Below are 12,245 nucleotides of genomic sequence, written 5' to 3'. Positions count from 1 at the left end.
TCAAGTTAGCTTGCTTTTTTTGCAGTTAGTCATACTCAACTTGGAACCTGGTTCAAGTGAGCTCATGGGAGGCATACAATATCCAAACGTAGTCAACATGATGAAGGCTAGAGATTTTGTGAAATAAATAAATTTATTGGTCTCTGTAACGTTTTTATATATAGTATTGGTCGGTGTTAGATCACATTGTTACCGTCAAGTAACTGTAATTGTAGTTCGTTTATGATAAAGGGACGTCCAAAACAGATGAATTAGTCACCATGCTTAACTACCTCACTCTCTACCATTAGTCTATATGTTGATACCGAGTAGTTTTGAAGCACATTTCGTTTTAAAAGGAGAAAAACGTCACAAACTTGTAGAAATTGTTAACCAAGATAGTCAAAAGACTACATTTTGTTGACACCGATTGGTCTGAAAGTTATATCTTTAAAAGAATATCCGTCACCATACTAAATAAATATAGTGACAAACAACTCTGACTAATGCAACATAAGGTTGATTGTCCACTATAAGCTTTCACCAGATCGATAGTCTTTGGAGGTGTAATTGTCGGTCTAAGCTACTTTCGTTCTTCATCGTGTTCTGATCCTGATAGCATATGTTTCTGAGCATTTATCAATTCAGTAAACGTTTTGAAGTCACAGGTAAATATTACTGCTTATTATTCAGATATTTGGATATCATACCAAACTATTTCGGAGTGAATACTTTCATGACATAATTATTCTTTTCCTGAAGTACCTACTTGATCATTCTAGCAAATCTAAGGGTTTTATTTAATTATATACCTAAGTAAACGAGAGATAGCAGTCAAATTTTAGGTATTCTTTGCGTTAATCACCCTGATCTGTAGTATTGTCGAGGTAAAGTCAACTGAGTGTTCGTACTTGGTTGCTGTATACGTGCTTGGGAAATGCAACACAGATTGGTGCTGTGAGACGTTTCGCTGATCATGATCGTCGCTCTATTTGATCTGGTATTTAGATGTTGAATATTCCGGTATCAGAGATTCAAGCGCGATCTCAAGGGACATCGGATGGCATTTCGGGAACTTAGATCGTTAACACTAATAAGACATGGAAGTAGGCAGAGACTCTTGGTGAAAATAGAAAAGATGCTCGGAAGTTATGATGAGATCAGGTAGTAACTTTGTTTGATTGCTATTAAAGGTGCACGAACGACTGTCCAGACTGGGGGGGGCACTTCTTGATAAACATGAAGACTAAATTGGATTGTGACTTCACAGCTAAACAATAACTGCTTAAGGCCGGCTATACACTGCCCTTTTTTGAGTAGTTTTAACTCTGTTAGCAACGAGAAAGATGGTTATAAAAAATGAGACGTTCGGTTTTCAGGGTTGACCTTTTGTATCCTCATTCTGTTGTGGGAAAGTAGTACCGGAGGCTGGCTGTATGGAGGATCACAGTATATTTATGTCATGGATTCGATGATCGCTGAGCATAAATTCTCACTTACCTACTTTCATTTGAAGATTATATGTCACTAGAATCGATATGGTTTATAAAGCCAAATAAACAACTATTATTACAATTATATTGATATTCTGGTTAATATAACATCCATGGATGATAATGATGAATTTAAAGTTATTTTTCTTAATATCAGAAAGGGGCTTTTGTGGACATAATAGTAATTTAATGGTTGAGACCATCAGTCAACTGATACTAGATCACAATAGAAAACCTGAAGGTACTGGATAGCCGTTTCGTCCTCTTGTGGGATTCCTTAACAATGCGTATCCATGATCCCGCTCCGCGGGATTCGAACCAAGGACCTTTTTCTTAATTAATTTTATTTTTTCATATTTGTACAGTATCTGATATTTTTATGTAAGATAATTAGACTATAAATGTCAATTCCCTAATATAGAAACTATGGAGACTGATTATTTTGTCTAGTACGATAGTTGATAGTTAACTGGCAAGGCTATTCAGAACATAAAGTCCAACGTCTATAACAAAATCTTTGAACTTGTAATAATACTAATACAATTTTACAAATTGAATAAACCGTTAACAGATAATAACTACAGGATTCACGAGAGTGTAATTAATTTTGTTGATTACAATACATTTTACTTTGTAGACTCACAGTTCGAAATCATTTGATTTGTGTGACGGCTGGGATTCTAACCGGGTGCCCAAACCGAAGAAGGTGACTTTCATAAGGTGTTATACCCCCAGCCTTTAACCTAGAGATTTAATCCACAAGACAGTGAAGCAACATTAGAAGATACAGTCCCATGATAGCCGGTGACCAACACTTGGTTCATACGCCTTTTATTATCTCAGGATCCTGGAGCCTATGTTCACTATTAGTTTGGAATCAGGGTTTTGAAACCCTCATATGTGGATCGTCCGTGTCGACCAACCAGATTAAACTGACATATATTCGCTTTTCATCCTCTCAATTTTGTATACAACACCCCCGTCACGAGAAGGCAGTGATTAGGACTTCCCTAACAGTGGTTATATACACGTGTTCATGTGAAAGTATTTCGAGAGGGAGAGCAGAATCTCTCCATTTTTGATCGTACCAGGTCATTTGGATGTGGTTTTAAAACATATAATATTTAATCTATTACTGAGATGTCATTTCAGTAATAATAATAATGAACTAATAAATTACTATTCTTTTAAAACTGGTTATAAGTAATATAAAGTTCCACAGGTTGAAATCATGAGTCAGTTGAAGCTAGACCAACATTGAAAACCTGGAAGCACTGGACGGCCGTTTCGTCCTGGTATGGGACTCCTCAGCAGTGCGCATCCACGATCCCGCACCACGCGGGGCTCGAACCCAGGATTGCTGTGGAGTCCCATACCAGGACGAAACGGCCGTCCAGTGCTTCCAGGTTTTCAATGATGGTCTAGCTTCAACTGACTCATGATTTCAACCTGTGAAATTTCTAAAACTCTCCGCAAAACCCATTCTGATAATATAAAGTTTATATAATCAATATCACTTAGCTAATGTCTATCTATATTTTTATCTACTCAACATTATTATTGCCATCAAGAGAGTTATTTTGAATTCAATTATATCACATTCTTAGTATAGGGGTTGCGGAGATTATTATGTTTTTGATTGAGATCATGAATCGATTGATGTTAGATCACCGTTGGAAACCTGGAAGCACTGGAAGGCCATTTCGTCCTGTTATGGGGATCCTCAACAATGCGCATCTACATTCTATATTTGAGTTCATGAGTCCACCAAAGCTAGACCATCATGGAAAAATTGGAAGCATTGAACGACGGTTTCATCCTAGTGTAGAATATTCATTTACTGCTTACATTGATTAAGATCATTAGATATACACAGGGACTTGTGGAATATTCTTGATATATCTACGTATATAAAAGATACGTTGTCTTTCTGTTGTAACGCGTGTGTGAGACTGCAGGTTTTTGATAAGCAGCGCATTTATCGATCGCCTCTGTGACAGTGGACACGTAAACACGGACGGACGACCTAGTGCCCTGATTGGCCCCGCTTCGCTGTCTGTCCCAGCCAGTTGAGTCAAGAACACAAGTCACAGCCTCTGAGTTATGAATCATTATATTTCAAACATACTTTGTTTATATACCAATCAAGCATACCACATCGTACCATAAAATAGGAAACAACATTTACAAAATATTTAACAAGTGAAATAAACATCGACCAATAGGAAATGTACATTTAAGGTCCAAGGACACCATAGACTTAGCACGATAATTATTGGTATATTTTTCCGACTATCCTAACACTTTCTTTTGAGGTTTTCATCCTTTCTCCATAGTTCCAAGAATATCAGTTCGCATTCTTATTGGATAGGTCATTAAAACTTATAACTCCTCAGTGTTGAAACAGTTATTTGACCACACTTCTGAATGCTTGTGATGTTAAACATAATGAATATGAATAGAGGATAAATGATGAATATTTTAAAGGCAATAAATGTTTTATAACTAATAGCCATGCCAAATATCAGGTGACAAAATCAACAGTTAGAATGCTGATTTGTATAACCTTATCTCTGAACTAACCAATAATATGTCAACCAACACTAGTGGCCTTAAATCAACTCTAAATCCTTATTGATCCTCAATATAGTGGCTTCTCTCTTTACCCTGTTCGTCGTATCCAAAATAAATTCATCAGCCGGCACTGTATAGAAAGCATATCTTAAACATATACGTTGTTTATATACAAGCAGACTAGACCGCATCAAGCCGAAATTGTCTGTGATTAGGGGAGACTGTACCTAATAGATTGGGAATAAATTAAGAACAAGAGTTCATGAGTCAAACGAAAGCTAATGATAAAGGGAAATATGGACTATACATATAATCTAGCTACTTAATAATTTTTGATTGAGATCATGAATCCATTGATCTTAGACCATCATGGAGAACCCGTAAGCACTGGATAGTTGTTTCCTCCTAGTGTGAGACTCCTCAGCAGCGTTCATCCACTATCACGTCCCTCAAGATTCGAACCCATGACCTTTGGTCTCACGCGCGAACACTTCACATTTAGACCACTGAGTTGGCCGGCGTCCAACAGTTTTAATGTCTAACTTCAACCAATCCATGAAATTGTGCGACCATCTTCCAGTAGGTTAATCGTTCGCTCGCGAGACTGAAGGCCCTAGGTTTGAATCCCGCGAGCGGGATCATGAATGCGCACTGTTGAGGAGTCCCATAATAGGACAAAACGGTCGTCCAGTGCTTCCAGGTTTTCAATGGTGGTCTAACATCAATCGGTTCGTGATCTCAATCAAGAACTTAACAATCTTCACAACCCGTAAACTGATGACAAAAATGTATGTAAAATTATTTTTCATGACCTCAGTTTATCTACCCCATAGTATAAATAAGAAGTTTGTTCCTTTTAATTATCAATCTAAAGTATTTAAAAATTTTTAGCTGTAAATTGTTTCAGGTTAAATAATCAGATGGTTATTATTTCGATTTACTAAAGGCGAGGCTAATAATTTATGAACGAACCAATCAGGTTAAAGATAACAGGTCTTGGATTTTGGCGCGAAATTCACTCACATCCATTTGGCTAAATAGCGTCGTGCCATTTTAGATGATGTCAGTTCGTGATGAAAACTATAAATCTAATTCCTAACCTTATTCATAAACTGTAAATCATAAGTCGAATTCCTTACAATGGTTTATAATCTTCATTTGGTCCTAGTTATTAGGTGTACACTCTAAAGGTCAGCCTAGCGTCGTTCAAATGTCATCCATAAATTATAATCTCATCAAATATATTTGTGATGGAAAAGGAGAAAGCTGATCCGTACAATTTGTTCAACACTATATGATACAAGCTAAAAGCATTACTTGTTAACTCTTCAGTATTAGAAGAGCCTATTTTTAGTACCTGAAATACCGTATGGTTAACTAGTAATGAATTTTGAGTCGTTGGGTTCATCATGATTTGTCTGAGTACAATAAATGAATCTTTAAAGAAGTTAATCACTGGATGAGTATTGTTATAACTTGTGACTTTGTGTCCTATTAATATATTATGTAATGATACCACCAATTAGAGAGCAGTGATTTATCGACATGACCAATGACGCATAAAACCCATACGAGCAGCTTAGAGTCTTTATAGGTCATTCTTCCGGCCTACCCCTGTCTGCCAGCGACAGTGAATTAGATACAGAAGAGGAAGATGATTCTTACTGTAAAGAAAATAATCATATTGAAAAAAATTCTCAAAATCGAATGAATGAACCTTTAGAAAAGTCACATTTACAAATGAACTCCTGTTCAGTTTCCACAGGTACGATACGTAAAAAACCAAAGAAAGTAATTTCAACAGAAGCTTTTCAAGCATCTGTTGCTGAGCGTGAGGCTTTAGCTGCTGCAGCAAACTTAACTTTATTACCGGATGAACCTCCTAATCGACTTATTAATGTGGTAGGTCAGGCTTTACGTCATGGAAAAACAGTTGTGCACGAAGTAATGAGAACTGCTGCTAGACAACCTGATGGCGAATTAATACCTGTTGGTGGGTTACGGACAACCGCTAGTTCTACTAATTTGACTACTCTTCAAACCAATTCACAAATTGATGGAGGTAAGCGTTGTTAAATCTTTTTGTCAGTCATATCTCATCCTTCAGTACAAAGCTCACTTAATTATACTTTTGAATTGTATGAACGTTATAAGTCAATGAGACTAATGGATTGTTTGGGGAAAAGCAAGTCGAATGACGAAGTATGGTACATAATATATTTAGTTCCTCCTTATACCAATGTCAATGTGTTTAAATAAATCGAATAAGGAAGGAGTATCCACTGTCATCCGTAATGTGTACGTGTGCAACAATAAAATGTCGGTTGTATTTTTATCTGAACAAGGAGATCTGAAATTATACGAATAGGTTTCTGTTGAACTGTTTCCTCTCCTGACCGTAGTTGTTGTCTTCCATACGATTGATTACTTGAGTTACCTACTGTTATCAACCATTGAAGCCGTATTGGTTTGAGCTCGTACTTATGATTCTAAGGCTAGACAGATCTATCAATGTTGTGTCCTTAACTTTTATACGAATGCCAAATTTAGATACGCGGACTTATACGACCAACAAATGACACACAGACTTGTACTGGTCCTTTTTTACTTACCTGTTAAGCTCAGAACACAAGTCGCAGCCTCTGCGATATGAATCGTATATTTCAAACATACTAGGCTTATATACAAGCCAAACAGACCACATCACATCATCATAAAGTAGAAAATAACATTTGCACAAGATCTAGTCAAAAGTGGCTGTGATTGTGGGAGACTGTAATTAATAGACTGGGCATAACATAAATCATATAACACTAATCTATATGTCAAAATAAAGCTTATGATAAGAGAAACATGAATGTGTATAGTTTAGCTGCTTAATAATTATACAATAAGAATATATGTATCCTATTGGCTCAGTAATAGATCCCAACAGTTACCATCCATTATTCTCATCAAGATATAACAAGTATACTATACATACTATCATTAATTCTAGGATAATCAATTCATTGAATATTTAAAAAGAAATAAATTAATTAAATATAATAATTTTACATGTTACTTATTTATTCTAATTATTATAGTACTTATAAATCTGGGACTATAGTGTGGTGTATACCTCTTATATCGATATAAGTAGTATATAACTGTTATATCTCGATAAGCATAATGAATGGTAATTTTTGGGATCCATTTATAGACCAATACTATGAGCATATTTTTATCATATAATTGTTATGTAACTAAACTGTTCATATTCAAGCTTTATTTTGACCTATGAACTATTATCATACGATCTATCATTGTTGGGTTATGCCCTGTCTATTAAGTCACTGACTCCCATATTCACAGCCACATTTGGCTAATTCTTGTACAAATGTTATTTTCTATTTTATTGGTACGATATGGTCTGTCTGGTTGGTATATAAACCCAGAATATTTGAAATATAATTATTCATATTGCAGAATCTAAGATTAGTGTTCTGAACTTAACTGGCTGGGTTAGGCGGGAAGCACGACCACTCAGAACTATAGACTGCTCGCACGGGTTTTACGTGTCGTTGGTCCGATCGATAATTCACTGATCTCTAATTGACGGTATCGTTACGTTATACATGAACAGGGCACACAGGCCGCAAGTTATAACAATAACGCGTATCAGGAATATATAATGTCTAGCAGCAAAAGATTGAAAAGATCAAAAAGAAAAAAAAACGAGGACAGAAAGCAATTGATATGGAAATACAGGAACATTCAAGTTTGAGACGATTGTATGGTTCTTAGATTTCACTTAGGATATACTATAAGTTTGCATTAGAATACATTCGACTCTCATCATTTATATTCTCGTTCTCTACTATAGTATTATATTTATTTTATTCATATATACCATGATATGAATAATTCTCTCCAGTTACTGTATCTATCTATACTGTTACCCTGACTACACACTAACATACATGTATACATTGATAGATTTAAAATGTACAATGTTAAGTGTTGTGTCATTCATGAATCCCCCCTCCTCAAAAAAAGGAAAAATAATAAGATAATAAATCTGATTTATCACAACAAGATTTACGATATCACTACCCTCCCCCACCCCCACACAAAAAGAAAGAAAGTAGTAACTGTGATAAATCATTGTAACTTTCTTCACCAAATATGAATCAATAGTTATAAGTAGAAATTCACATTATCAAAACTAATTCCTTTATACTTAGAAACTTCGATCTGTTAAACAGAGAGAAAGAAAGTCAACTATCAAGATGCCTTAATTGTATTGTTGGTTTATGTTTTGTCGAATAAATGAATTCCACAACAATGAGATGTATAGTATTCGATGGGAGTAGGAAAAATGTAATCTATTCCTCATCAAACTTAGAGGTGGCCTAAGATTACTGTGGAAATAAATGAAAAAATCATAAAACTATCCAGCTTGTCTATATAAGTTAATGTGTAATAAACCTATTTAGAATGTTCAAATAAGATGATGAAATAGACAGATATCATCCTTCATTGAGAAACATTTAATTGAGACGAATCATAAGGTTGATATCAAGTCAACAATTGTAGTATTGTACAAAAATCTTCAAAGACGACGTATACTTAGGTTTATTGAAGCCTTGGTTATACGAAAATTGAAACCCCTGTTATGTGTTAAAAAACAATTTGTCCGTACACTTAACCTACCCTGATAATGCTGATTTATTATCCAGAGTGGTAATCACATTTGTTTCGATAATGATATTAGAAGACGAAGATTATCAGAATGTTAAACAAAACGTTAATAGAAAATGCCTATCCTCTGAAATTCATAAATAGATGAAAAGTTCATGGTACAATAAGACCTACTATAGCTTTGGCAGAGAAAAAGCCTGTCTATATCACCTTACCGTTCAAAGGTGATTCAAATAGCCTTTGATTGAAACAAAGACTTAAATCAGTCATCAATATAACGTATTGCGCAGCAAAGGCCATCATCAAAGAAAGAACAAGGTGCATGCTTCATTCAAAACCTAAAGTACATGGAAACGATTGCGTCACATCCTACTGTGTTTACCAATTTAAATGTGTGTGTGGTCACACATACATAGGGAGGAGTAATCGTGATCTCAACATTAGGGTAAGTGAACATGTACCCAAATGGCTTCAGAAACAAATACAATCAAGTGACCCAATAAGAGCAGAGGATAAACATCCATCATCCTCTATTGCTAAAGATATAATTGAAACAGGTCACAAGATTGATCTAAATTCAGCTTTTGTAGTGCTGTATAAAAGTGTAAAAGGGCGTATACTAAGGTTCATTGAAGTCTTAGCCATACGAAAATTCAAACCCCCTTTATGTGTTCAAAAACAGTTTGTTCTTACCTTAAACCTACCCTGGTAATATTGACTTATTATCCAGAATGATTAGGTTTCGAATTGTGTTCAAATTATTATTATTATTATTATTATTATTATTATCCTTATCTCCTCTTACCCCATTTCCAGTCTAGTTGACCTTTTAAATGATCTTAACAAGTATATGTGTGATCACATTGTTCGAAAAGTATTGCGCTAATATATCACATAGTTCTGATAATCTTCGTCTTCTAATAGCATTATCGAAATTTATCAAAGGGACTAATTGTTTTAAACTTCATCTTCTCATTGCATTATCGCTATTTGGAATCATTTGCCTTCATATTATAATACGCGGCAATGTTTTCATTCAGATTATTGTGATACGTTTTTAAATTCGTATTATTATTAACACCATTGGATGCCGGCCAAGTCAGTGGTCTAGTTGGTGGCGAGAGACTGATAGATCCTGGGTTCAAAACCCGCGAGGCGGGGTCATGGATGGGCACTGTTCAAGATTCCCACAATAGGACGAAACGGCTGTCCAGTGATTTCAGGTTTTCCCTGGTGGTCTAGCTTCAATGGACTCACGATCTCAACTGTTGAAATCACTACAATCTCCACAAAACCCCTTCTAATAATCCCTTATGTGTCAATTATTTTCCTAAGAAATTGTAGCAGATAACATCGTCATCAAAATTTTCTTTAAAGAGTTAGAGGTCCTTCACTATGCTGTAGCATGAAGAACGGTAAATATGTTTGGTTTCTTTGTTTTTTCTCGAAATAATTTGTTCGTTTACACTTTTATTAATAGCTGGATTATTATGAAAAGTGATCCTAGAGTGCTTATGCACTATTGATTTGGAATCAGAGTGAATCCTCCATATCCACCAACCCACTTTAAGCTCCAGACATTTGCTTTTCGTTCACTCAATTTCGTAAAAAACACCCTTGCTGAGAGAAGGCAGGGAGTAGTACTTCTTTGACAGTGGCTATATACACGTATCCATTTGGGAGCATTTGGAGAGAGGAACAGCTGACTCTCACCCCTTCGGTCGTACGAGGATATTTAACGGGCACAGAAAAAACTAAGCCTTACTGACTCATGATGTGCTAGTAGGTACGTATAGACTAGTATTGGATACCATCTAGTTTGACACACGAATCCAATCAGCACGTATTATACGACCGTTATATAGACTGATCAAACCTGTAATTTCAACAATGATAAAACTACTGAGTTATGAGAAATATCAATTCAAGCAAGCAGTTCTGAGTACATCCATTCATTTTCAACGATTCCAGTACTTTTATATTAGTTGAATGAAATTGATAATCTTCAACTGTACATCTGTTTCAACCCTGTTCCAATGATATCATCATTCATTATTCGAATCATCCAGATTCGACATGTAAAATATTCGAATAGTAGTTAAGGCTTTTCAATCATTTTCAATATCATTCAATTATTTATTTATTTAAACATATAAATATAGTATACAAGGAGGCACCAAATAGATATGTGCCACATAAATCATTCAATTTGTGTGAGAGCTAGGATACTGCCCGGCTGCTCAGACCGAAACAGGTGATTTCTTTAGGGGGCCACATACAGAGTCTTTGACTTAATGTTCTAATCCATAAGGCAATGGAGCAACGTGAGGAGATACAGTCCCATGGTAGCCGGTCACCAACGATTGGTTCATACGCCATTTGTTTCGTCACGGAATCCTTAAGCCCATGTGCACCATCGGTGTGGAATCATGATTTTCCAACTCCTTTAGATGGATCTTTCATATCCACCAACCTGGTTAAATCGCCATACATTTGTTTTTCGTCGTCTCAATTTCGTAAACAACACCCCCGCTGCGAGACTTCCCTGATAGAGGTTATATACACGCGGCTATGTAACATCATTTCAAAAAGAGAGAGTTGACTCTGCTCACTCTCAGCCGTACCAGAGCATTTGGTGGCATTCAACAGACATGCTTGATATCCCATTCATTTGTACTGTATATATACATATATTTTTCTCTTACTTAACAATTTCCTACCGAATTTATCATCCATAACATAAATTTCTTTCCATATCAATGAGGTAATAATTTCAATCGTAGGTCAAGCCATAATATTTTTTTCTTTATTATTGTCACCTATGTATCGTTGTTTCTAAATATACTTTAGTGTTAGTAAACTTTTTTATTACAGGTAAATACAATTTCAAAACGACATAGTGACAATAACAACAGCCACAACAACAACAACAACTAAAAATCAATAAACCATGTACTGTCACTCATCCTTACCCAACTGCCGTTATTGATTTAATGTTTGTGTAAAAAGTAATTCACTGGTAAATTTAAATGACACTTTCAAAGAAACACTTTTTTTTAAAAAAATTTACACACTAAACAACTTTATCTTCACACTTTGTTTTTGTTTTTGTATCTTTCGTCAAGGTTTTCTTTATTATAAGAAAACGTCAGTTACAGAAATGAATTTGGTTATGTAATCATATGAATGAAATAAAATTTCAGTTTAATCAATAAGAACTTGCGTCTAAATTTGATTGAATAGTTTCATAGTATTTGGGCGCCGAGTTAATGTGAAACATTAAAGACGAAGAATATGTTTTATTGGATGCTGGCTCAATGGTCTAGTTAGTTAGGAGCTTGGCATGAGACTGATAGGTCCTAGCTTCGAATGTTGCTGTGGGCGGTGTCGTGGATACGCACTATTGAGGAGTTCCACAATCGGATAAAATGGCCATCCAGTACTTCCAGGTTTCTCATGATGATCTAGCTTCAATTGACTCATGATCTCAACTGTTGGAATATGTATTTGTAAAAT

At 35.4% G+C, this 12,245-nt stretch overlaps 1 protein-coding gene across 1 annotated transcript; it reads left to right on the top strand.

The window, feature by feature from the left end:
• Positions 1–5,753: 5,753 nt before the first annotated feature.
• On the top strand, positions 5,754–6,763 carry LRWD1_3 (Leucine-rich repeats and WD repeat domain-containing protein 1; the record flags this gene model as incomplete). The annotated part of the gene is made up of 2 exons (XM_012943129.3): positions 5,754–6,108; positions 6,672–6,763. The coding sequence occupies 2 exons, from the start codon at positions 5,754–5,756 to the stop codon at positions 6,761–6,763; spliced, it is 447 nt and encodes a 148-aa protein (XP_012798583.3).
• Between the last annotated feature and the right edge of the window lie 5,482 nt (positions 6,764–12,245).

This window comes from Schistosoma haematobium, chromosome 3, assembly GCF_000699445.3.
Source record: "Schistosoma haematobium chromosome 3, whole genome shotgun sequence".
Taxonomy (NCBI): Eukaryota; Metazoa; Platyhelminthes; class Trematoda; order Strigeidida; family Schistosomatidae; genus Schistosoma; species Schistosoma haematobium.
The sequence above is the reverse complement of the archived record's forward strand: the minus strand, read 5'-3'. Positions and strand labels throughout refer to the sequence as shown.